The sequence below is a fragment of the Trichomycterus rosablanca genome, chromosome 14, assembly GCF_030014385.1.
Source record: "Trichomycterus rosablanca isolate fTriRos1 chromosome 14, fTriRos1.hap1, whole genome shotgun sequence".
Classification (NCBI taxonomy): domain Eukaryota; kingdom Metazoa; phylum Chordata; class Actinopteri; order Siluriformes; family Trichomycteridae; genus Trichomycterus; species Trichomycterus rosablanca.
The window spans coordinates 29,778,767-29,800,899 of NC_086001.1; the positions used below are offsets into that span (position 1 = coordinate 29,778,767).

Genomic DNA, 22,133 nt, shown 5'->3' on the forward strand with positions numbered 1-22,133 from the left:
TATTGGCTGACAAGTTGAAGCCCACAACAGTGCGTGCCAACTTGATGAGTCTGAAGAAATTCTTCGAATACCTGCCGTACGTTCCTCGGAAGACCACAAAATTGACCAGGGTGGATTTTCTTTGGCTGAGCACCGAGGTGACAAGTCGCATAAAGGATATGCAACGCGATGTGACTTGTCACCGTCAAGCAGTCCGTAAAGCTGCCTCCAGTAAGTGTCACGTCCGAAAAAATGACACTTACGTTATGGACAAAGTAGCTGTACTAATACTAATTTCGTGCTTGTTTTGCCCTACAGAAAACATCGTGTCCAAGGAGGATCAGAAGAACTTCCGCAGGGAGGTTCGTCTGATCCTCCCCGCCAAGATCAGTGAGTATTGTCCCATTAATTATTTCCAAAATTGTGCAAGACAAAAATAAACCCTATTGAAGTGTTTCTTTGTTTTCATAGAGTCTCTAAAAAAAGGTTCAGTCGAGAGCCTTCACCAGGTGTTCGGCTTGTTGACCGGATACTTTGTATCCATGTCCGGTCATCGGGCCGGAGTCTTGAAGAACCTGAAGGTGGAAGAAGTACGGAACGCTGAGGTGGACGGGAAACACGTGACCATCGATGTGAGTGTTACGATGTACTTTTAGGTCCGACCAGTTCGTGGTATGGGGGCGTGGGGGGGGAGGTTAGGCTTGCTAAAATGTTGTCTTGTGTTGTGATCCCATAGGTGGAAGACCACGCCCAGCTGAGCCTGACACTGTCCGAGCTCCAGTGGTTCGATGGGCTGCTCAGTGTCCGTGACCAGTTCGTCGGCAGTGAGTCCCCGTACTTCTTCTTTAACTCGGTCGGCGGGAGGTGCGAGAAGGTCCTCAGCTACTTCAAGACTGAGTGGACACGGATGGGGTTTGGAGGCAGTTTTACCTTCCGCCATCTTCGTACCTCCATGGTGCACCACGTGAGTGTACAGTCATCGAGGTGTTAGAATGCATGTTCAATAATGTTATAAAGTTTCATTTTGATTGATCTGTTTAATGTTGTGTTCTCAGACAAAGAACCTGACTCCACACAAAAGGCTGTCCATACACCGGGCGATGTGCCATTCCGAGGCAGTCGCCTCCAAATTCTATGTGCCGCTGAACACGGTACAGGAGGCCGCTGGTGTTCGCAGATTGCAGGAGGGAGAGGAGGAGCCCGAAGACCGCCCCCACTGCAGCAGCAGCCGCCCCAGCAGCAGCCGCCCCAGTACCCTCCGCAGCCTCCGCCAGGAATTCGGCGAGTCAGGGACTGTCGACACCGACTCTTCTGGAGAGGACACCAGACGACCTGAGGAGGAAAAGTCCTCTTCAGAAGAGGTTCAAGGTTCCAAGCGCAAGCACGTGAGACGTGCCATCCTGGACACTTCATCAGAGTCGGATGAACCCTTCGTCTTGAGGATGCCCAGGAAGTCTAGTCCTCACCCGGTAAGACATCACGTCGATTGTCGTATGTAATAGTGACAGTGAACATTGGCATCGTCTAATGTTTTAGTATCTTTTCATGTTGAACTAGGGTTACGACATCTTGGGAGGTGGGCCCTCTCTGGAACACAACTACGTCGGGACTCCAGTGAAGGTAAGTCAGGATGCAATGAAGGCGATCACCGAATCCGGCAAGCCCACCGTTCGACTGAGCATGCTGGTGCTCACGTCCTCTTCTTCCTCGGACAAAGAAGAACAAGTGGAGGAAATGCCCCTCGAGCCCAGTGCCACGTTTTAGAGTGTTTAATGTTTTTTTGGGTGTTTTACTGTTACCACAGCAGTACATTGTTGTTTAGCCTAGGGGCAAGTTCAAGTTGATTTTGTATAATGGGTTTTTAAGTTATAAGTTAAAAATTTTTTTTTTTTTACGAATATTTACATTTCTTTTACTCAATCACGGAATATGTTTAATATCGGGTGCACATGTTTATGTGCCATGACCACGTGTTGTTGATGGGTTTGTATCGGTGAGTAATGTTCTCGTAAATAGTGTTTTTTGTCGTTGCGCTCGTGTGTGATATGTTCATGTTGTTAATAAATGGCGAATTGTTGAGAAAAACGGGTTTTTCTTCCATTCTGGAACCATTTCACCCATGTTTAGGGGAAAAAATTACCAAAGCGTCTTGGATTACCAAAAGGGTTTTTTAGGGTTTTAAGCCAAACCAATAGCCCAGACTTTACCAGATTCGTCCTGGAGGATCGCCACGCCGAGCCGGACCAAATGGCACAGTCAGTTTCTGAAAAATTTTTTCAGTAAGGCTCTAACACTGTGATATTTTTTTGGCTGAAAGGGTTAAGTCAAGTGGTAAACGCTTCAGTCACTTGGTGCGGCTCGGCGAGGGGATCACCGTGGACAAGCTTGGTGAAGTTTGGTACTTTGATTCGGCCTAAAAATGAGAAAAAACACTTTGGTTATCCGGGTCATTTTGGTGATCCTAACCCCTAAACATTAAGGTTTTGCCAAAACAAAGTCTCAAAACGGAACGTGTCATTTGATGCGTCTCGGCACGGCAGACCCTCCTGTACAGTTTTGGTAAGGTTTCGACCTTGGGTTCGTCAAAAAAAAAATACTAACCCAGCACCTTTAGTTCCCTACTTTGGGAATGATGACACTTGGGGACAAACTGATGCCATCTGGGCGACCCACTCATCGCGGCGGTGCTGTATATGACATCGGTTGGGCTCAAAACGACCTGGGAGGCTGTCATGACTGTTTGGTAATCTAATACCAGTTTTGTAATCCCACCCTTTCCAGCTCAAAATTTGAATTTTTGGCAATCTGACACCGCCCTCGTGCCTCACGCGACCCTATAGGGTTGCGTTTCAGGTTTCATGTCACCAAGACCTTTTTTCAGGCCTCCGATCTAAAAAGCGACCTCACAGTCGCGTCCGAACCATTTATAAAGGTCATGCCACGTTCATTAGGTGAAATGAAGCCAGAATTAAAGATGGCAGAAGAACAGGGTGGTATTCTTACTTTCAGTGATTAAATTACTCAGGTTAGAAAGTCCTGATGCACAGCACATGCTCACCTGACTCTCAGCCATGCTAGCTTTAATCATTAAGGTGGGTGTGGCCAGCGCGGGTATCGAACCCGCGACTTTGGCATTATTAGCACCACGCTCTAACCAACTGAGCTAACCGGCCAGTTAATCTGTTCTCTCTTTAGATCTTTGTACATAATTCTACACTAACTCCATTCAACCAGCTGCATGGCAGCACAAAAACCATTTGAGATTCTGCACACTTTCAGTGAAGATCTGTAAAAATGAGCGGCTCCTAAAACTGGTTGTTATTGCACCAGAAATGCAGCAGTTTCATGTTATTTTAATGATCCGAGATCTCAGTCCTACTTCAGACATCTCTGTCTAGTCATTTCTTATGATCAGACTTTCTTAATACACATCTAAGAGGTTTTGTGGGTTCTTATATGTGTGAACTATCTAAACTATACTGTATTGTGGTACATTCATTCAGCCTTCATCAGTTTAGACCCGCCCACTTAACCACCAATTTGCCTCCACAGTGAGCCTGTATAGAGAGAGATTAGATTTTTTGTGTGTACCGTCCAATGAAACAGCTGTGCTGTTGGCTGTGCATGTGTCTCTGTGGCGCAATTGGTCAGCGTATTCGGCTGTTAACCGAAAGGTTGGTGGTTCGAGCCCACCCAGGGATGTGTGCCTTTTTCTGCACAACCATGTCTGATGATCAGACAATTAAACCTCAGTGTATATTATCTGGAAACAGATGCTCTTCATATAGAAATATGCTTTACATTTGCTTGATGGTAATAACTCTTAGTGAAGTCTTAATGAACAATTAAAACATCAATTCAGCTGTGGTGTTAGGCTCCACCGTGACCGTGTTATTCAGCACTGGAAATAGGCTGGCTATGCGAGAAATGCATCAATGGCTTTGGGTTCTGCAGCTATCAGCTGTAGGCTGTGTATTTGTGGTATGAATGTCTAAGTGTGTGAATGGGTGTTTGTCCACATGTTCATTGAAAGAACAGATTTCATATCCCATTTCATCTTTGATGCCGTAGAAACGCTACAATATTAGCAGTAGCTCAACTTCCTAAAACCCAGAATCTACACGTACAAATCCTACATTCATTCCACAAAGTTCACAAACATGATTTAATGAGTAAAAACTTGACGTTTGGAGCCTCTCTGGTGTGCAGGCTGGTACTGTGTATCAGCACTACTTACTGTGTGCAGGACCTGAGTCGTATCTGCTCCAGTCACTGGTTGGTGGCATTAAGCTCAGTCAAGAACTTTAAGAAATATATAGTTTAGATAGTTCACACATATAAGAACCCACAAAACCTCTTAGATGTGTATTAAGAAAGTCCGTTTCAGCTGCTTGAATAGAATTATGTATAAAGATCTAAAGAGAGAATAGATGAACAGGCCGGTTAGCTCAGTTGGTTAGAGCGTGGTGCTAATAACGCCAAGGTCGCGGGTTCGATCCCCGTACGGGCCACACCCACTTTTGGACTTAAACTAACAAACAAGTGAGCCTTCTCTAACTAGCAGGTCCTATTGACCTGGACTTCAAACGTTGTCTCTGACAAGTGTGAGATGTTTTTACTGCCCCTCTCATTCAAGTCAGAAACATGCCATTATTTTAATTAGCCAAACTTAATGACCCTTCTGTAAATGGTTTAATGTGCACACTGCTGCTACTGGCTTGTTTTTCTTTTCTACAATGTAAGTTCAGACCTTCAGGTTCATGTTATTTGAGATCTTTACATAGATTTCTTCCTCATGTACAGAAAGACGCAGTTCAGTTTGAGAAGCTCACAGCGGGAGAGCGAGTGAGTCTGCGCGTTCAAATGAATCAAATGAGTCGATTCTTTAATCCGGTTATTTAAGGCAAACGACAAAAATAAACTCGAAAGAGTCGATTCACTAAGTTGATCGTACTCAGCAATGAGCCGTTAGAAGCTGAAGGAGTCGATTCTTTTTGATGAAGTCAACATTTTATATGTTATACACAATACTTAAAAGAGTCGGATCACTATCGTTAGCTGTCATTTAAAAATGAATCGCAAGTCAATACAGAGACAAACCATCTCATCTAATACAAAATAGAATAAAATAATGTATAACAGTTTAATGATGCACCATACATACAGTGAAGCAAAACACAAAACCCCTAAACTAAAAAAAATACATCAAATCACCTAAATATTATCTACATAACACATACTGCAAAAACATGTGAATGTGGAAGCATGTGTGTGTGTGTGTGTGTGTGTGTGCATGCTTATGAATATTAATAGAATAGATACGTATGTTAGACACGTATAGATACATGAAGTGATGTAGACACACATATTAACTCCTTAGCAATAATAATGATACACTATGTGGCAAAAATTATTTGGACACCTTACCATGAGCTTGTTGGATCTCATTTCAAAAACAAACAGTATTAAAATCAAGTGACTTCTGTGTGATCATCAGTGACTTGTGATCTCCTGAACAGGTGCACAAACATCAAATCATCTGCTTCAGAGCGACATGGAGGGACGGGCCAACTGTGTCCTGAACTTAGTGCAATTTTCCAACAGTGGAACGTTTTGTTGTGATTTTGATACTTGGGTGACAATGTTTAACTAAAATTACTTTTATTTAGTGTTTAAAACTTCTAAATTACCTCAGTTTTGTCAATTGATTTCAGTCAATTATATAAATCATGTAAGTTTAAATAACTTGAGATGTAAAAGTAAAGTCTGAAGCTGTGTATTTTTGCTTTATTTACTTAGCAAATGGCGAATCATTACGTTTAGTTTTTGTGGTGTCAGGGTTCCATGGTGTAATGTTTAGCACTCTGGACTCTGAATCCAGCGATCCGAGTTCAAATCTCGGTGGGACCTTACTGCTTTTATTTGGGGCCCGGTGTGAGGTCCAAGATTGAGAAACATTAGCAGTTTCAGGATGGTGGCATTCAGCGCATGTGCAGTACAACAGAGCATCACAACTGCTTGTGCTAGTTTAGAGTCACCTTAAATTACATGTTAATTTCCATCCATTCATCCAGCTTGAATATCATAATAGCACTAGTAGTGTTATAGTGTTCCACATGTGACTGCTCCATCCCAAAATATAATCACAAATCATTGTTTACAGCGCCATCTAATAGCCAACTTGGTTCCATGGTGTAATGGTTAGCACTCTGGACTTTGAATCCAGTGATCGGAGTTCAAATCTTGGTGGAACCTGGTTTTATTTGGGTAAAAACACTGTTATCAATGCTGAGTAGAGAATAGTGTTCCACATGTGACTGCTCTATGCCGAATTGTAACACCAAAATGGCCAACTGGGTCCTAAACTTAACTCAGTGCAATTTTCCAACAGTGGAACAGTTTGTTTTTTAATACTTGGGTGGTAATGTTTAACTAAAATTACTTTTATTTACTGCCTAAAACTTCTAAATTACCTCAGAATTATATCAATCATGTAAGTTTAAAAAATCTGAGATGTAAAAGTAAAGTCTGAAGTTGTGTGTGTGTGTTTTTCTTTTTGTCTTTATTTACTCAGCAAATGGCAAGTTTCATTTGGGAGCCGGTGTGAGTTTCAAGGTTTAGAAACTTTAGCAGTATCAGGATGGTAGCGTTCAGCACATGCGCAAGTACAACAGAGCGCTTGTGGGGTGTAGACCACGATTACTTGTGCTAGTTGTGTCAACCAAGCAGATCACCATTCAGGAAGGTATATCAGTGCCAAAATACGAGCCAGTTTGTTCAGTAAAACTTTATAAACCAACAGCAGCAAATAAACTTAAGAGTCACCTTAGATTACATGTTAACTTCCATCTATCCATCCAGCTTAAATACCACAAACACTACGTACAAAACATGTGGAGCTAAAACACACTGAACTGACTTTTAAAGTGAAGTTCAAAATTTTGAACAGAGATCGTTCCCATCTAGTGGCGCTAGATAAATTACAGCTTGTTGCTTGGGTACAGATTTGTGACTTTATTATTAAATTGTTGTTGTCGTGTTTGTTGTTATTTTTAAATGTAAAACCATAAACAGCACCGTCTATAAATAAATGAATCTTGTGCCTCCAACTGAGATTTTTGTTTACGTGAACAATGTCTGAAATTTGACGAGCTTGATTAGTTTGTAATATGTGTTAAGATGATAAATGAACCTAAACACTTGCTTTTAAATTTTAAGTTTTTATTTATTTATATGGGTTATTTTAACTTGTTGGGTTGTGCAGTTTAACCATTAGTTCTTAATCTGGTTGTGATGTTAGTGAATTAAACCTACATCTCTCTGATGGTCTGATCGATGAGCTGTCTGTTCTGACATGCTGCTTAAGCCTGGCTAGCTCAGTCGGTACAGCATGAGACTCTTAATCTCAGGCTCGTGGGTTCGAGCCCCACGTTGGGCGAGTATCTTCATTTAACATCTACAGAAACCAAAAGGACGTTCTTCCGCTTTGGACAGCCTCCGGTGACTTATCAGGTGTATATTTGTGCTTGGAGGACTGTTGTTTACAGGATGTTTTTCAGTTACTTATTTCCACTATTCTGTGGGACTACACATTGTTGTTGTGTCTCATATCCGTTTCATCAACAGGCAGGTTGTGCAATATAAGACACTCGTCCCTGGGTGGGCTTGAACCACCAACCTTTCGGTTAACAGCCGAACACGCTAACCGATTGCGCCACAGAGACACAGGTACAGTTGTTTTATTGGATAGTACACATGGGTCACAGACCGATCGCCGCCTGGCTCGGTACGGTGCATGCCGGTTAGTTTATTTTGTCCAACTTGCGTCTGCGTCACCGGCGCGTCACAATGGTTATAATCTGGTTATAATCTCGCGAGAGCGAGGCGGCGGAACCAGTCACTGCAGTTGCTCTCCACGGGCTGTGCTGCCTGAGAGACGGCTTGATGATGACAGAGCTTAATCCTCATTGGCTAGAAGCTCCGCTGAATCCTCTGGCGGTTGTTTAGTTTCATTCTAAAATGTAAATCTCAGTTTATTTGTTTTAAAGACCCGATATGTGCTAAATACTATCATGCTTTCTAGTAGCATGACAGTTTATTTTCGTACAAATTTCAACATATTTTATAATTATCATTCCATATCATGAAAAGACTCTAGTAGGCTACCTGATATTTCTTTAATGTAACATATCTTTTTATCTTGATGTTTTTCTAGAACTTCTGATTGTTCTTGTCTTCTAATTTTATTAATATAAAGCAATCTGAATTGCTTTAATATTTTATATCTTAACTGTTTTTAATAACTATCACTATTACACTTTGATTTATTTTTCATTCTGCTCTGTAAACTTTGTAAACATTTTAAAATATGCTACATAAATAAAAATGTGTAGATGTGCATGGTGTCATGTTTCTTTACAAGAACCAAGGCCAGAAGGTAAGCTGTTCTGGAAGAACAAAACAATCTTGTTCAGAAGATGATTGTGTTAAGAGATTCATCTTCAATAAACCACAGCCACTATTCATCATCAATGCCTAAATAACTGATTTGTCAGTGCTCGAATTGTACAATGTACTTATTAACCACATTATTCATTAGTGACTCATACTGGGCACATCGGTGAGCATACTGAAGTTTACTGTTTAACAATGCATCTATAAAATACAGTGGCATGCCAACATTTGGGCACCCCGGTCAAAATTACTGTTACTGTGAACAGTTAAGCAAGTTGAAGATAAAATTATCTGCAAAAGGCATAAAGTTAAAGATGACACAAAACAATTTTTTTTATTATGTCTCTGTAATGAACTGCTTGGTTGTGAGGTTGTAGTGAATGCTGTTCATCATCCTCTTCATCCTGCACATCATCACCATGGTCTCCTGGCTCCAAGCAAACACTGTGTAGAATGCAACAAGCTGACACTGCTGAGCTGATGGATTGGACATTCCTCATGTGCAGGCATCGGAGTCTCCTAAACTTTGCCAAAGGCATGCTCAATGACCACGCAGGCAGTGTTTAGTTTTCTATTAAAGCACTACTGCCTAGCTGTCAAGTGCCCATTGTCTCTGTAAGGCCTCATCAGTTGGGGCAATAGAGGGTAGGCTGAATCCCCAATTATATACATCCCTTGTGGGACCAGGGACAGACAGGGGATCTTCTTCTAAAAGACAAGCAACCTCTGTGAGGCGAAAGGCTCTGGCATCATGCCAGCTACCAGGATGACCCACGCTGATGTGGGTGAACCGCCGGCGACTGTCACAAAATCCAGTGAGAATGATAGAATATAACTGTTTCCTGTTAAAATATGCCAGGGGGTTGTCACAGTGTGGCTTCTGAATATGAATGTGGCATCTATCTACTGCACAGATAGTGTTTGTAAATCCAGCTGCTTGAAAGCCTAACAAAGAATTGTGCAGGGTTTGTCTTAAAGGCCAGGAAATGTGGTGTGCCATGTGCATATTTACCAGAGTACAAAACTCAATGAGAGGTTTGGCAAGAGTGGATTTTGTGATATTGAATCGGTCTGAAATACCCCTATATGACTACGTACCTCCACTTGTCCTTTGGAGAGTCTGAAATGACCTTTAAATTCTGAGAGACTATAGAGGGGGACAACATCCTCTACAAAATGTTGTATTCAACCAGTTCGTTCAACTCATACATTTTCAGTCTCACCCATCTGAGGTTGTTTGTGGTGTCCCACAGGGCTCTGTTCTAGGACCTCTCTTATTTATAATTTACCTTCTACCTGTTGGTCAAATATTTAGGAAACATAAAATCCAATTTCACTGTTATGCCGATGACACCCAACTATACTTATCCACTAAACCTAATGCCTTCCTCCCACCTTCTACCCTATCTGACTGCTTAGACGAAACTAAAAACTGGTTCTCTAAAAACTTCCTGAAGGTTAATACAGATAAAACCCAAATTCTCCTTGTAGGAACTAAGACCACTCTCGCCAAAACCAAATCGTTTACTTTGAACTTTGAAAACTCTGTCATTTCGCCTTCTTCCCAGGTTAAAAGCCTGGGTGTTGTTCTTGACAGTCATCTTTCTTTCAAAACACACATCAATAACATTACACGATCTGCCTACTTCCACTTAAGGAATATCAACCACCTACGCCCGTTCCTCAGTCAAACAAGTACTGCCATTCTCGTCCATGCGCTGGTAACATCCCGAATTGACTACTGTAATTCAATCCTATTCGGCTTACCTCATAAATCACTACAAAAACTCCAACTAGTCCAAAACTCTGCTGCACGGATTATCTCTAGCTCACCCTCAACTAAACACATCACTCCAGTTCTCAGACAGCTTCACTGGCTCCCCGTAAATTATCGCATACACTTTAAAATCTTGTTATTCACATTCAAAGCTCTACATGGTCTAGCACCCTCTTACATCTCCGATTTACTCCAATTCTACAATCCCACCCGCACTCTTAGGTCTTCCTCAGCCTTCCAGCTTTCTATTCCTTCTGTCCACCTGTCGACTATGGGTGCGAGGGCTTTTAGCCACTCTGCCCCTTCTCTCTGGAACAGCCTCCCAATCCATATTCGTACTATCGATTGTTTCTCTACTTTTAAATCCCAACTTAAAACTCACCTCTTCAAGCTAGCCTACCACTAATCTTTCAAACTTGATTGGTACTACTTCCCCAATATTTGTTTAATAGTGACTACATTTGACTGTTTAGAGATTGTATTGATTTTATTGTATTTATCTTTATTTATTTTTCTATTAGTTTATTGATGTCTTTGGCTTTTATTTATTGATAGTTTATTGATGACTTTCTTGCTTTTGTAAGGTGTCCTTGAGTGTTTTGAAAGGCGCCATAAATAAAATGGATTATTATTATTATTATTATTATTTTTGGAACAAGCCTAAAGAAGGGTAAATGTGATTAAGTCCTTACGTAGACAAAATAATTATGTAGACAGTTTGCACTTTAAGCCACTTTGACACAATATAATTGCAGTTTTTTACCATATACACAACCATAATGATTAAGATCTGATTTAATTCACTTCATAATTTCCATCTTATTATTTCTAAAACACTTTTACGTACATTGTTTATCATATTCACTGATTCTACATTGAACAGACCGTATATTTGGAATTATGTATTCACACGTTTTCATGTGAAATGTTTCAATAGACAGTCTTGAAAAATAGGCTAATTAGTTTAGGTCTATTCATTTAAATTGTTGTAGACAAATATTTAAATCTATTCATTAACATAAATATGTGTTTGATAACATGTTTGTTAGAGCTTTTATTTTTCACCAATCTACAAGATAAATGAATGATGAGTAAAACTATATTTATTTACAGATTTTACAGAAACTTAGTTTGACACTTTGTGGTCATCTATAGTCACCACTGTGGATTTGGAAAACAAACGTTGGGCTTAACCTGCTCAATGATCAAGAACGTTTAGTTCGATTTCACGCAAAAGCAGAGCAAACTCTACTACATTCACTTCATCAGCCATGTAGAACACAAACGCCGCGAGATCCACAGCTCATGTTTGTTGCAGGTGGCGACTGTCCGACTTGACGGCTTTCTTTTAACCTTCTCCCCCACCTGCAATCGGCTGCTCTCGCTGACCACCAAGGCAAGGTGCAGTTCATCTCGAACAAGCCTAATGTGATCAGTACCGTAAAACAGGGTTGAAATGCGCACTAAAACTTTTAGTGTAGACAATGTGATCAGTACCGTAAAATAGGGTGTAAATGCGCATTAAAACTTTATTAAGTAGAAATAGTGTGACCGAGCAAGTCCAGAAGATCTAAAACAAATGCAGCACCCAGTTTCAACCTCAAAAATCTTCATAAATCTATTTTCTAACAAGAAAACTCAATAAAAAACAAGAACACAACAAGAACTCACCACGTTTTCTCCACTCAAATGAGCCACAGGTGAAACAGCGTCCTGGGGGGTATTCCAGAAAGCAGGTTAAGTGATTAAACCGGGTAAATTAACTCAGAATTAATGAAAACTCGAGGTTTTCCGTTCCAGAAACCGAGATTAAAGAGAGCCTGTGTCAGTTACTATAGCAACTTACACTCTGAAGCTAACCTGCTCGCTGGCAGGTTAACTTAAACCTAACCCGGGGTTACTCACACTTTCCTCATGTAAACCCGGCGTGTTCTTTACTCCAGGATCCAGTGGATACAGACGCGCTAAGTATTCGAAGAGATCTTAGTTGGGAACGAGTCATTAAACTCAGATTAATCATTTCCCGATGGATTTATTCGCAAACCTTTCCGTTTTTATCACAGTCAGTCAATTCGGGGAGAGTGGGGACGGTTGCCACAAGGGGCAGCTGCAACATTATTAATCACAATAATCACAATATTAATAAAAAGGCTTGTTACAACATTAATTATAACATTATGGATGGAATGTTATGGATTAATATAGAATACCTTAAACACACACAGTTTAGTAAGCTAAAATCATTTGTTATTTAAATGTATATAATTTTACTGGTACCCAGACAGCACAAATACGTCGCTGCTACGTCGCTGCTCCCTACTTAGAATGTTTGGCGTTACATAGTATTTATGTCGTTTGCACATTGGCACTACGTAGCTTTGATGAAAAAGCGCCCTTAAAACGACGCTGATCCGGTGTATCCGCGACGTATTTTCCGACATACCTACGTCCAGCTTCCCCTTCTACGACTTTCATCCGATGTCTCCGCGATGTATTTTCCAAACTCCCTTTCGGCGACATGAATTCTGTACTACTTCTATCACAGTCTTGTTTTAATGTTTTATTTTTATTTTGTGTTTTGTCTTTTAGCAAAACTGAGTTCAAATTATGAAAGGTTTAACAATAAACTTTTATTAGGAATTAAAAAATTTTAAAAATTGCAAAATTATGTAAAACATTTGATATAAAATGTTTCTTATTTTAACATACACATATAAATATATAATAACTTACATACTACTAACTTAGCCTTAACTTTAAAAAAACAGAACATATTTACAAGTATTTATATATACATAAACTATTATATGTATAAAACATAAAATAAATGTAAAAACTATCGCTGCCTTTTTCTGAGCCTGTCACTGGAAAGGCGAAGCCACTCTTTAATTATCTTCTCAGCTTCAGCCTCATTTGGAGTGGGGAGCAGCGGGTTTCTCATTGCTGATACTGAAAAAAAAATCGGATTACAAAAAGAGTAGGTATATGTAGCTGTAACATTAGACATGAGTAATAGAATCTCTCTCTAGAGTCTCGCTGTATTAAATGAAATTGTTTCTTTTTTTTTTCTCCAGTGAACAATTTAAGACAATGTACAATACAAAAATATGAAATATAACAACCCATTCAACTAATTAGCACATGGAGGGCAGTATGCAAGTGCACAGCCTTTGCAGAAATATTTCTTACACCTGCAGCACACAGTATGTGTTTTACAGTCCTTCTTTTGAGGGCAGAACTGACATCTCTTCCTCTTACTTGCCCTAGCTGGGGAAGTGGCTGTGGTAGCTGGATCCTCAGGTTGATCAGGGGCTCCTGCACTCTGAATAGCTTTCACAACTGCTGCTGAGGCTTCTGTGTGGGGGACATGCTTCCTTCTTTCAATGAGTGGAGTTACAAGTGCCTTTCCTAGCTGCTCCAGGAACACCCTCCTCTTGTTCTGCTTACGAGACATCCAGGTCGGGTTGATCTCTCTCCAAATCACAAAGGCATTGTAGGAGGAAACATCAATGATGTTGTGGAAGATGACCAGGGGCCAGCGGGCAGTCATTCTTCTGCAGCTATCTGTTCCAATCACCTTATCTAGGTTGTCCACACCTCCTTTGTTGCGGTTGTAGTCTAGGATGATGATTGACTTCCTGTCCTCACGATCGCTAATGTCACCATCTGCGTGCAGTGTGCTCAGAAGAACTACATTCTTGTTTTTCTTTGGGAGGTAGGAAACTGGAGTGGTGGTGGGCGTGAAGGCAAACTTTGAGGAGAAGACCTTTCTCTCCTTTGACGCAAGCAGTGCAGGTGGGAGCTCAGGCTTGTTCTTTCGAACTGCACCAACCATGGTGATCTTCCTCTTCAGGAGCTGCAGTCTGAGTTCATAAGAGGTGAAGAAATTGTAAATGTCACATTGTGACCCCTCAGTCCCTCTGTCACATCAAGAACAACGTTTTGTTCTGCATGCCTGCCGTGTTGGTCATATGCTGATGAGGACCATGTTATTTTGCCATTTTTTGAAAGGAAAGTCTCTCTTTTAGCTTCAGGGTTTTCTTCTTCTTCTGAAGATGATTCATCATGCTCTGGGTTGTATTCCTCCCCATCTTCTTCTTCGGATACATGCTCCACTTCCTCTTCTGAATCAGAGTTGTCTTGCTGGACATCTGAGAAAATCAGCTCTACAGCCTCTTCAACGCTATAACGCACACTCATGGCTTCAGTACAGACAGAATTCTGGGTCCTGTTATCTGCAGCACCTTTATAACCTCTGGAAATAAACAGGTGGTCTTCTGAAGTCTGCGAGAACACCACCTGATTACTTCTGCTACTGATTGATCTGAGACACAACTAAAACATTGTAACATTCTGTGGGTTGTAAATAACTCTGTGACCTTGATTTCAACTCTATTTGCCTCACGGGTCATTTTGACCCGAAGACCACCTTTGTACCTTTTTTTGTACAGCTTACATGGAAATGTGAATAAAAGCAACATTTCACTTTTTCTATTGTTGGGGCCAATCTAGGAAAAGTCATAAAATTTCAAGGTAAAAAAATAGCATTTAGTGGATTTTTGGGGGGGGTTTAACACAGTGGCGGGTCATTTTGACCCAAGGACAACAGGAGGGTTAATGCCATTAGACTGCAATAGCTTGTCATCTTTTGATAGAGCTATGAATTTTTGGCATATTAAACAATTCCACATGAGAATGGTAAGGCATTCATCTAGGATTAAAGACTACAGCCTATACACCATATAAAGACTACTGTACTCTGTTAATCAATGGAAGATCACAAAAATATCAATCCAGCAATGATCCTGTGGTTAGAAAATGACCACTGATTATGGTCTAGTGGACTAGAAGGTGCACAAACAAGATATCTTAAGTCAATATACAGAACTAAAAATTGTTGACAAAAATGTTTATACTTACAGACAATTGTGTCTTTCAGGTGTGTGTTTTTGATGGCCGTTTTCTCTCCTCTGCCACACCAGTTCAACTGCACAGCTAGTTGAGGAGCAAACACTTTGCCACAAATCCGCCACACTGTTTTTTTAAGTGTTTGCCCCCCAACCAGTTTTGACACCTGAAGTTGACAAAAATATTCGGTAAGTAATGTACATGCAATGTACAATATATATGTATATATACAGTGTATCACAAAAGTGAGTACACCCCTCACATTTCTGCAGATATTTAAGTATATCTTTTCATGGGACAACACTGACAAAATGACACTTTGACACAATGAAAAGTAGTCTGTGTGCAGCTTATATAACAGTGTAAATTTATTCTTCCCTCAAAATAACTCAATATACAGCCATTAATGTCTAAACCACCGGCAACAAAAGTGAGTACACCCCTAAGAGACTACACCCCTAAATGTCCAAATTGAGCACTGCTTGTCATTTTCCCTCCAAAATGTCATGTGATTTGTTAGTGTTACTAGGTATCAGGTGTGCATAGGGAGCAGGTGTGTTCAATTTAGTAGTACAGCTCTCACACTCTCTCATACTGGTCACTGAAAGTTCCAACATGGCACCTCATGGCAAAGAACTCTCTGAAGATCCTAAAAGACGAATTGTTGCGCTACATGAAGATGGCCAAGGCTACAAGAAGATTGCCAACACCCTGAAACTGAGCTGCAGCACAGTGGCCAAGATCATCCAGCGTTTTAAAAGAGCAGGGTCCACTCAGAACAGACCTCGCGTTGGTCGTCCAAAGAAGCTGAGTGCACGTGCTCAGCGTCACATCCAACTGCTGTCTTTGAAAGATAGGCGCAGGAGTGCTGTCAGCATTGCTGCAGAGATTGAAAAGGTGGGGGGTCAGCCTGTCAGTGCTCAGACCATACGCCGCACACTACATCAAATTGGTCTGCATGGCTGTCACCCCAGAAGGAAGCCTCTTCTGAAGTCTCTACACAAGAAAGCCCGCAAACAGTTTGCTGAAGACATGTCAACAAAGGACATGGATTACTGGAACCATGTCCTATGGTCTGATGAGACCAAGATTAATTTGTTTGGTTCAGATGGTCTCAAGCATGTGTGGCGGCAATCAGGTGAGGAGTACAAAGATAAGTGTGTCATGCCTACAGTCAAGCATGGTGGTGGGAATGCCATGGTCTGGGGCTGCATGAGTGCAGCAGGTGTTGGGGAGTTACATTTCATTGAGGGACACATGAACTCCAATATGTACTGTGAAATACTGAAGCAGAGCATGATCCCCTCCCTCTGGAAACTGGGTCGCAGGGCAGTGTTCCAGCATGATAATGACCCCAAACACACCTCTAAGACGACCACTGCTTTTATGAAGAGGCTGAGGGTAAAGGTGATGGACTGGCCAAGCATGTCTCCAGACCTAAACCCAATAGAACATCTTTGGGGCATCCTCAAGCGGAAGGTGGAGGAGCGCAAAGTCTCGAATATCCGCCAGCTCCGTGATGTCGTCATGGAGGAGTGGAAAAGCATTCCAGTGGCAACCTGTGAAGCTCTGGTAAACTCCATGCCCAGGAGAGTTAAGGCAGTTCTGGGAAATAATGATGGCCACACAAAATGTTGACACTTCAGGAACTTTCACTAAGGGGTGTACTCACTTTTGTTGCCGGTGGTTTAGACATTAATGGCTGTATATTGAGTTATTTTGAGGGAAGAATAAATTTACACTGTTATATAAGCTGCACACAGACTACTTTTCATTGTGTCAAAGTGTCATTTTGTCAGTGTTGTCCCATGAAAAGATATACTTAAATATCTGCAGAAATGTGAGGGGTGTACTCACTTTTGTGATACACTGTATATATATATACAGTGTATCACAAAAGTGAGTACACCCCTCACATTTCTGCAAATATTTCATTATATCTTTTCATGGGACAACACTATAGAAATAAAACTTGGATATAACTTAGAGTAGTCAGTGTACAGCTTGTATAGCAGTGTAGATTTACTGTCTTCTGAAAATAACTCAACACACAGCCATTAATGTCTAAATGGCTGGCAACATAAGTGAGTACACCCCACAGTGAACATGTCCAAATTGTGCCCAAAGTGTCAATATTTTGTGTGACCACCATTATTATCCAGCACTGCCTTAACCCTCCTGGGCATGGAATTCACCAGAGCTGCACAGGTTGCTACTGGAATCCTCTTCCACTCCTCCATGATGACATCACGGAGCTGGTGGATGTTAGACACCTTGAACTCCTCCACCTTCCACTTGAGGATGCGTCACAGGTGCTCAATTGGGTTTAGTCCATCACCTTTACCTTCAGCTTCCTCAGCAAGGCAGTTGTCATCTTGGAGGTTGTGTTTGGGGTCGTTATCCTGTTGGAAAACTGCCATGAGGCCCAGTTTTCGAAGGGAGGGGATCATGCTCTGTTTCAGAATGTCACAGTACATGTTGGAATTCATGTTTCCCTCAATGAACTGCAGCTCCCCAGTGCCAGCAACACTCATGCAGCCCAAGACCATGATGCTACCTCCACCATGCTTGACTGTAGGCAAGATACAGTTGTCTTGGTACTTCTCACCAGGGCGCCGCCACACATGCTGGACACCATCTGAGCCAAACAAGTTTATCTTGGTCTCGTCAGACCACAGGGCATTCCAGTAATCCATGTTCTTGGACTGCTTGTTTTCAGCAAACTGTTTACTGGCTTTCTTGTGCGTCATCTTCCTTCTGGGATGACGACCATGCAGACCGAGTTGATGCAGTGTGCGGTGTATTGTCTGAGCACTGACAGGCTGACCTCCCACGTCTTCAACCTCTGCAGCAATGCTAGCAGCACTCATGTGTCTATTTTTTAAAGCCAACCTCTGGATATGACGCCGAACACGTGGACTCAACTTCTTTGGTCGACCCTGGCGAAGCCTGTTCCGAGTGGAACCTGTCCTGGAAAACCGCTGTATGACCTTGGCCACCATGCTGTAGCTCAGTTTCAGGGTGTTAGCAATCTTCTTATAGCCCAGGCCATCTTTGTGGAGAGCAACAATTCTATTTCTCACATCCTCAGAGAGTTCTTTGCCATGAGGTGCCATGTTGAATATCCAGTGGCCAGTATGAGAGAATTGTACCCAAAACACCAAATTTAACAGCCCTGCTCCCCATTTACACCTGGGACCTTGACACATGACACCAGGGAGGGACAACTACACATTTGGGCACAATTTGGACATGTTCACTGTGGGGTGTACTCACTTATGTTGCCAGCTATTTAGACATTAATGGCTGTGTGTTGAGTTATTTTCAGAAGACAGTAAATCTACACTGCTATACAAGCTGTACACTGACTACTCTAAGTTATATCCAAGTTTCATGTCTATAGTGTTGTCTCATGAAAAGATATAATGAAATATTTGCAGAAATGTGAGGGGTGTACTCACTTTTGTGATACACTGTATATATATATATATATATATATATATATATATATATATATATATATATATATATATATATATATATATATAGTGTGTGTGTGTGTGTGTGTGTGTGTGTGTGTAAGGTACAGTAAATTACCAATTTTTGCTTGAAGATCTTGTTTTGAAGATGGACTTCAAAGTCATTCAAGGCCTGAATGCTTTCCAGTGGAAGTCCATCTTCTTCCTCTTTATCTGCTGGTGCAGGTGGCATCTTCAGGCTGCTGTTACCCAAAAAGGGGCCTCTTTGGGTAATAACAGAAGTGAGATGCTGGACCTGGAGCTGCAGTTCCCCCAGCATCTCTAAGATGGCCCTCTCTGCTGCTGGGAAATCACATAATAATATCATGGTTATTCACACATCTTTATTAGATCAATAAATAAGACAATTAAGAATTTTATAAAATAGAATTTACTTAAACTTACGTGTGCATTGACCCGGCACTAGTCGGCCTGTAGGCAGACGGACTCTAGGTGCGTTAGCTATTAACACCAAGGACGGTATATTGGTCTACTCATAAGTATTTAAGTCTAACAATAATAAGTGAGGTTAACCACAAATATAAAGTCACTGTAATTTGTGCAGTGCTGTTATCTTACCTGGTCCTGCTGACAGAATGTCACAGTGGCTTTCCAAACCAACACTTTGATTGTCTTCTGTCACTTAAGGAGAAAGGTAAGCACTTGGTAAGATTTAAGTTTGTCTTCTTAAACATGCTGAAGATCTATAGTGAAATTTTCTATTAAATTATTAAGAAACATTTTAGTTAATTGTAATGTTAATGACTGTAGATAAACCTTACTTTGTTCTGTGATGGTGGACTGTCCATCTTGACTAAGCAATTGGATTTGTGACATCACTGAAAGCAAATAATTATGCATGGGTGATTAAACTTTTTATGAATTTGTAAGGTTATGTATATTTCTCTATTTGTTTTGATAAATACTTATCAAGCAGGGGGTTTCTATGAATAGCATATATGACAAATGTGATTTTACTCTGCTGTGTTGGTTCAGTGAACCAAGCATCCTGAATTCTTCCCTGATAGGACTGGGCCTTTGACATCACTGAAAAAAAGAAATAGGTATGTACTATATTCATAATTTAAATTTGTTATTCTAAGTTTGTTTTATTGTGGACTGAAATTAAAACTGCACTTCAGAACTTTTATTAGTTGGACAGGATAAAAGGAAAAAAATACTGTAAGCTCTCTTAAATCTAGTCATTTCCACAGCATGAAACATTTTTGTTCCATTGCTTAATTGAATTTATTTAAATATGTTAAACTTGTTTTATTAATTAGTAGGAGAATATCTCAGTTTCAACATTTGATATGTTTTCTTGGTACTATTTTCAATTAAAAATACAATGTAAATAATTTGCACATCATTGTATTCTGTTATTATTTATATGTTGCCCAGCATCCCAACTTTTTTGGAAAGTGTTGTAATGTTTTTATTAGGGCTGTCAAACGATTAAAATTTTTAATCGCGATTAATCTCAAAATTTCATATAGTTAATCGCGATTAATCGCATTAAGAAAAATCTGTGTAAATGTTATAGAAAACAAGGATTTTTAAGTGAAATGTTACAATTAAAATGGTGTTTTACGTTTTATGCTAAATGTACTAATGTTAAAAACTGCTGGGACAAGAGAAAACTGTAAGGGAGTTTTATTCACTCACATACTAGGCAGTAATACTATCCAATGATTTGATGGACGTTTCTACACGAAGTGAGTGTGTTTTGACCCTTTGGGGCTTCCATAGCTCATGAACTAACGTGCTTGACTCAGCTGTCCGGTATTCTTTACCGTAACAGAATAAGTTAATAAAGTCTTCTGCTCCCGACAACTTGTGAATATAGCGTGTATTTATTTCTTTATTATGCAAGTGCAGATGCTACGACGCTCTTTTACATTTTGTTAACAAACCGCAAATGAAAAACGGTGGCAAGTCCGACATTAAAACGTTTGTTCTACCAGTCAAGTCTCAACATGAACTAGAATTTGCGTTAATGGTACTATTTATCTTAATCGCGTTAAATTGAGATTGCGTTAATGCGTTATTATCGCGTTAACTTCGACAGCCCTAGTTTTTATGTATCAGGACATAATATAAATCATCTGTTCTTCATCAGGTCTTACCATTATATAAATACAACCTCAGATAGACAATAACACATAACAAATTACACCATCTCATTATTTATATAAAAAACTAGATCAAAATACAAAAAGCAGTGTGTGAAAAAATAAGTACACCCTTACTGTTTCTAAAGGAATTAAGAGGGTATTTATCAGTCAGGTTCTGCTTAACAAATGATCTTGATTAACTGATGATTAGTAAGTGTGATCACGTCTATAAAATCAGAAGTTTTGGCACTTATTGTGGTCTGGACCATTCAGGTGTGTGTAAACACAATACCAAGTAGGAAAGACATCAACAATGATCTTAGACAAAGAATTGTTCCTGCTGATTATTCTGGGAAGGGTTATAAAGCCATTTCCAAATCTGAAGTTCATCGTTCTACAGTAAGAAAGATCATTTACAAGTGGAAAACATTCAAGGCAGCTTCCCAGTAGTAGACGTCCCTGCAAGTTCACCACGAGATCAGACTGTGCAATGCTCTGAGAAATTGCAAAACATCCAAGAGCTTCATCTAAGACTCTACAGGCTTCGGTTAGCATGTTAAATGTTCAATTTAATGACTGTTCAACTAAAACAAAAAGACTGAACAGGTTTGGCCTGCTGGAAGGGTTTCTGAAAGAAAATGTTCTCTCTTTAAAATGAACATGACAAAACAGATTAAGTTTGCAAAGTTGCATCTGAAATAAACCACAAGATTTCTGGAACAATGTCCTGTGGACAGACGAAACCAAAATTGAGATATTTGGCCAAAATTCACAACGGCACATCTGACAAAAAACAAACACAGCATATCAGCACAAACACCCCATACAAACTGTCAATCATGGTGGTGAAGGGGTGACGATTAGGGGTTTGTGTTACAGTCACAGGATCTGGACAGATTACAGCCGTTGAGTCGACCATGAACTCCTCTTGAAACCAAAGTATTCTAGAGTTAAATTTGAGATCATTTACAAATGAATGGACACAAACCTCAGTGAACTGAAGTAATGTTGTAAAGAAGAGTGGAGTAAAATTCCTCCAGAACGATGTTAGAGACTGATAAAGTCATACAGAAAACCATTACTACAACTTATTACTAATAAATGAGATTCTACATGCTATTCATTCATGGGGTGTACTTATTTTTTCACATACTGCTTTTTCTATTTTGGTCTAGTGTTTTTATACAAATGAATGAATGAGTGTAATTTATTATGCATTATTGTTTATCTGAGACTGTATTTATATCATTTTAAGACCTGATAAGAAATAGATGGTTTTTATTATGTCTGAATACACAAAACCATAGAATTCAAAGAGGGTGTACTTACTTTTTCACATGACTGTACATACAGTACAGACCAAAAGTTTGGACACACCTTCTC

At 40.2% G+C, this 22,133-nt stretch overlaps 2 protein-coding genes and 4 non-coding genes across 6 annotated transcripts in view; 5 read left to right on the top strand and 1 right to left on the bottom strand.

Annotated features, from left to right (window-relative positions):
• LOC134326042 (zinc finger protein 300-like) overlaps positions 1–22,133 on the top strand; it is a gene marked incomplete at its 5' end in the record, with an annotated part of 52,454 nt that overhangs the window by 3,123 nt on the left and 27,198 nt on the right. The window lies entirely within an intron of this gene.
• On the top strand, positions 159–2,064 carry LOC134327045 (uncharacterized). Its single transcript, XM_063009122.1, has 6 exons — positions 159–210; positions 298–369; positions 451–611; positions 716–943; positions 1,035–1,448; positions 1,537–2,064. The coding sequence occupies exons 1-6, from the start codon at positions 159–161 to the stop codon at positions 1,741–1,743; spliced, it is 1,134 nt and encodes a 377-aa protein (XP_062865192.1). The 3' UTR covers positions 1,744–2,064.
• On the top strand, positions 4,417–4,490 carry trnai-aau (transfer RNA isoleucine (anticodon AAU)). Its single transcript has one exon. It is a non-coding gene; the product is annotated as a tRNA-Ile (tRNA).
• trnaq-cug (transfer RNA glutamine (anticodon CUG)) lies at positions 5,818–5,889 on the top strand. The gene has a single exon. It is a non-coding gene; the product is annotated as a tRNA-Gln (tRNA).
• trnaq-uug (transfer RNA glutamine (anticodon UUG)) lies at positions 6,163–6,234 on the top strand. Its single transcript has one exon. It is a non-coding gene; the product is annotated as a tRNA-Gln (tRNA).
• Positions 7,630–7,703, bottom strand: trnan-guu (transfer RNA asparagine (anticodon GUU)). The gene has a single exon. It is a non-coding gene; the product is annotated as a tRNA-Asn (tRNA).

Bases quoted from the DNA above. Each gene is read 5' to 3' on its own strand.
- LOC134327045 (XM_063009122.1), top strand. From the start codon at position 159: ATGCAACGCGATGTGACTTGTCACCGTCAAGCAGTCCGTAAAGCTGCC. The intron at 211-297 runs GTAAGTGTCACG...TTTGCCCTACAG, and splicing joins AGTCCGTAAAGCTGCCTCCA to AAAACATCGTGTCCAAGGAG. The intron at 370-450 runs GTGAGTATTGTC...TTGTTTTCATAG, and splicing joins GATCCTCCCCGCCAAGATCA to AGTCTCTAAAAAAAGGTTCA.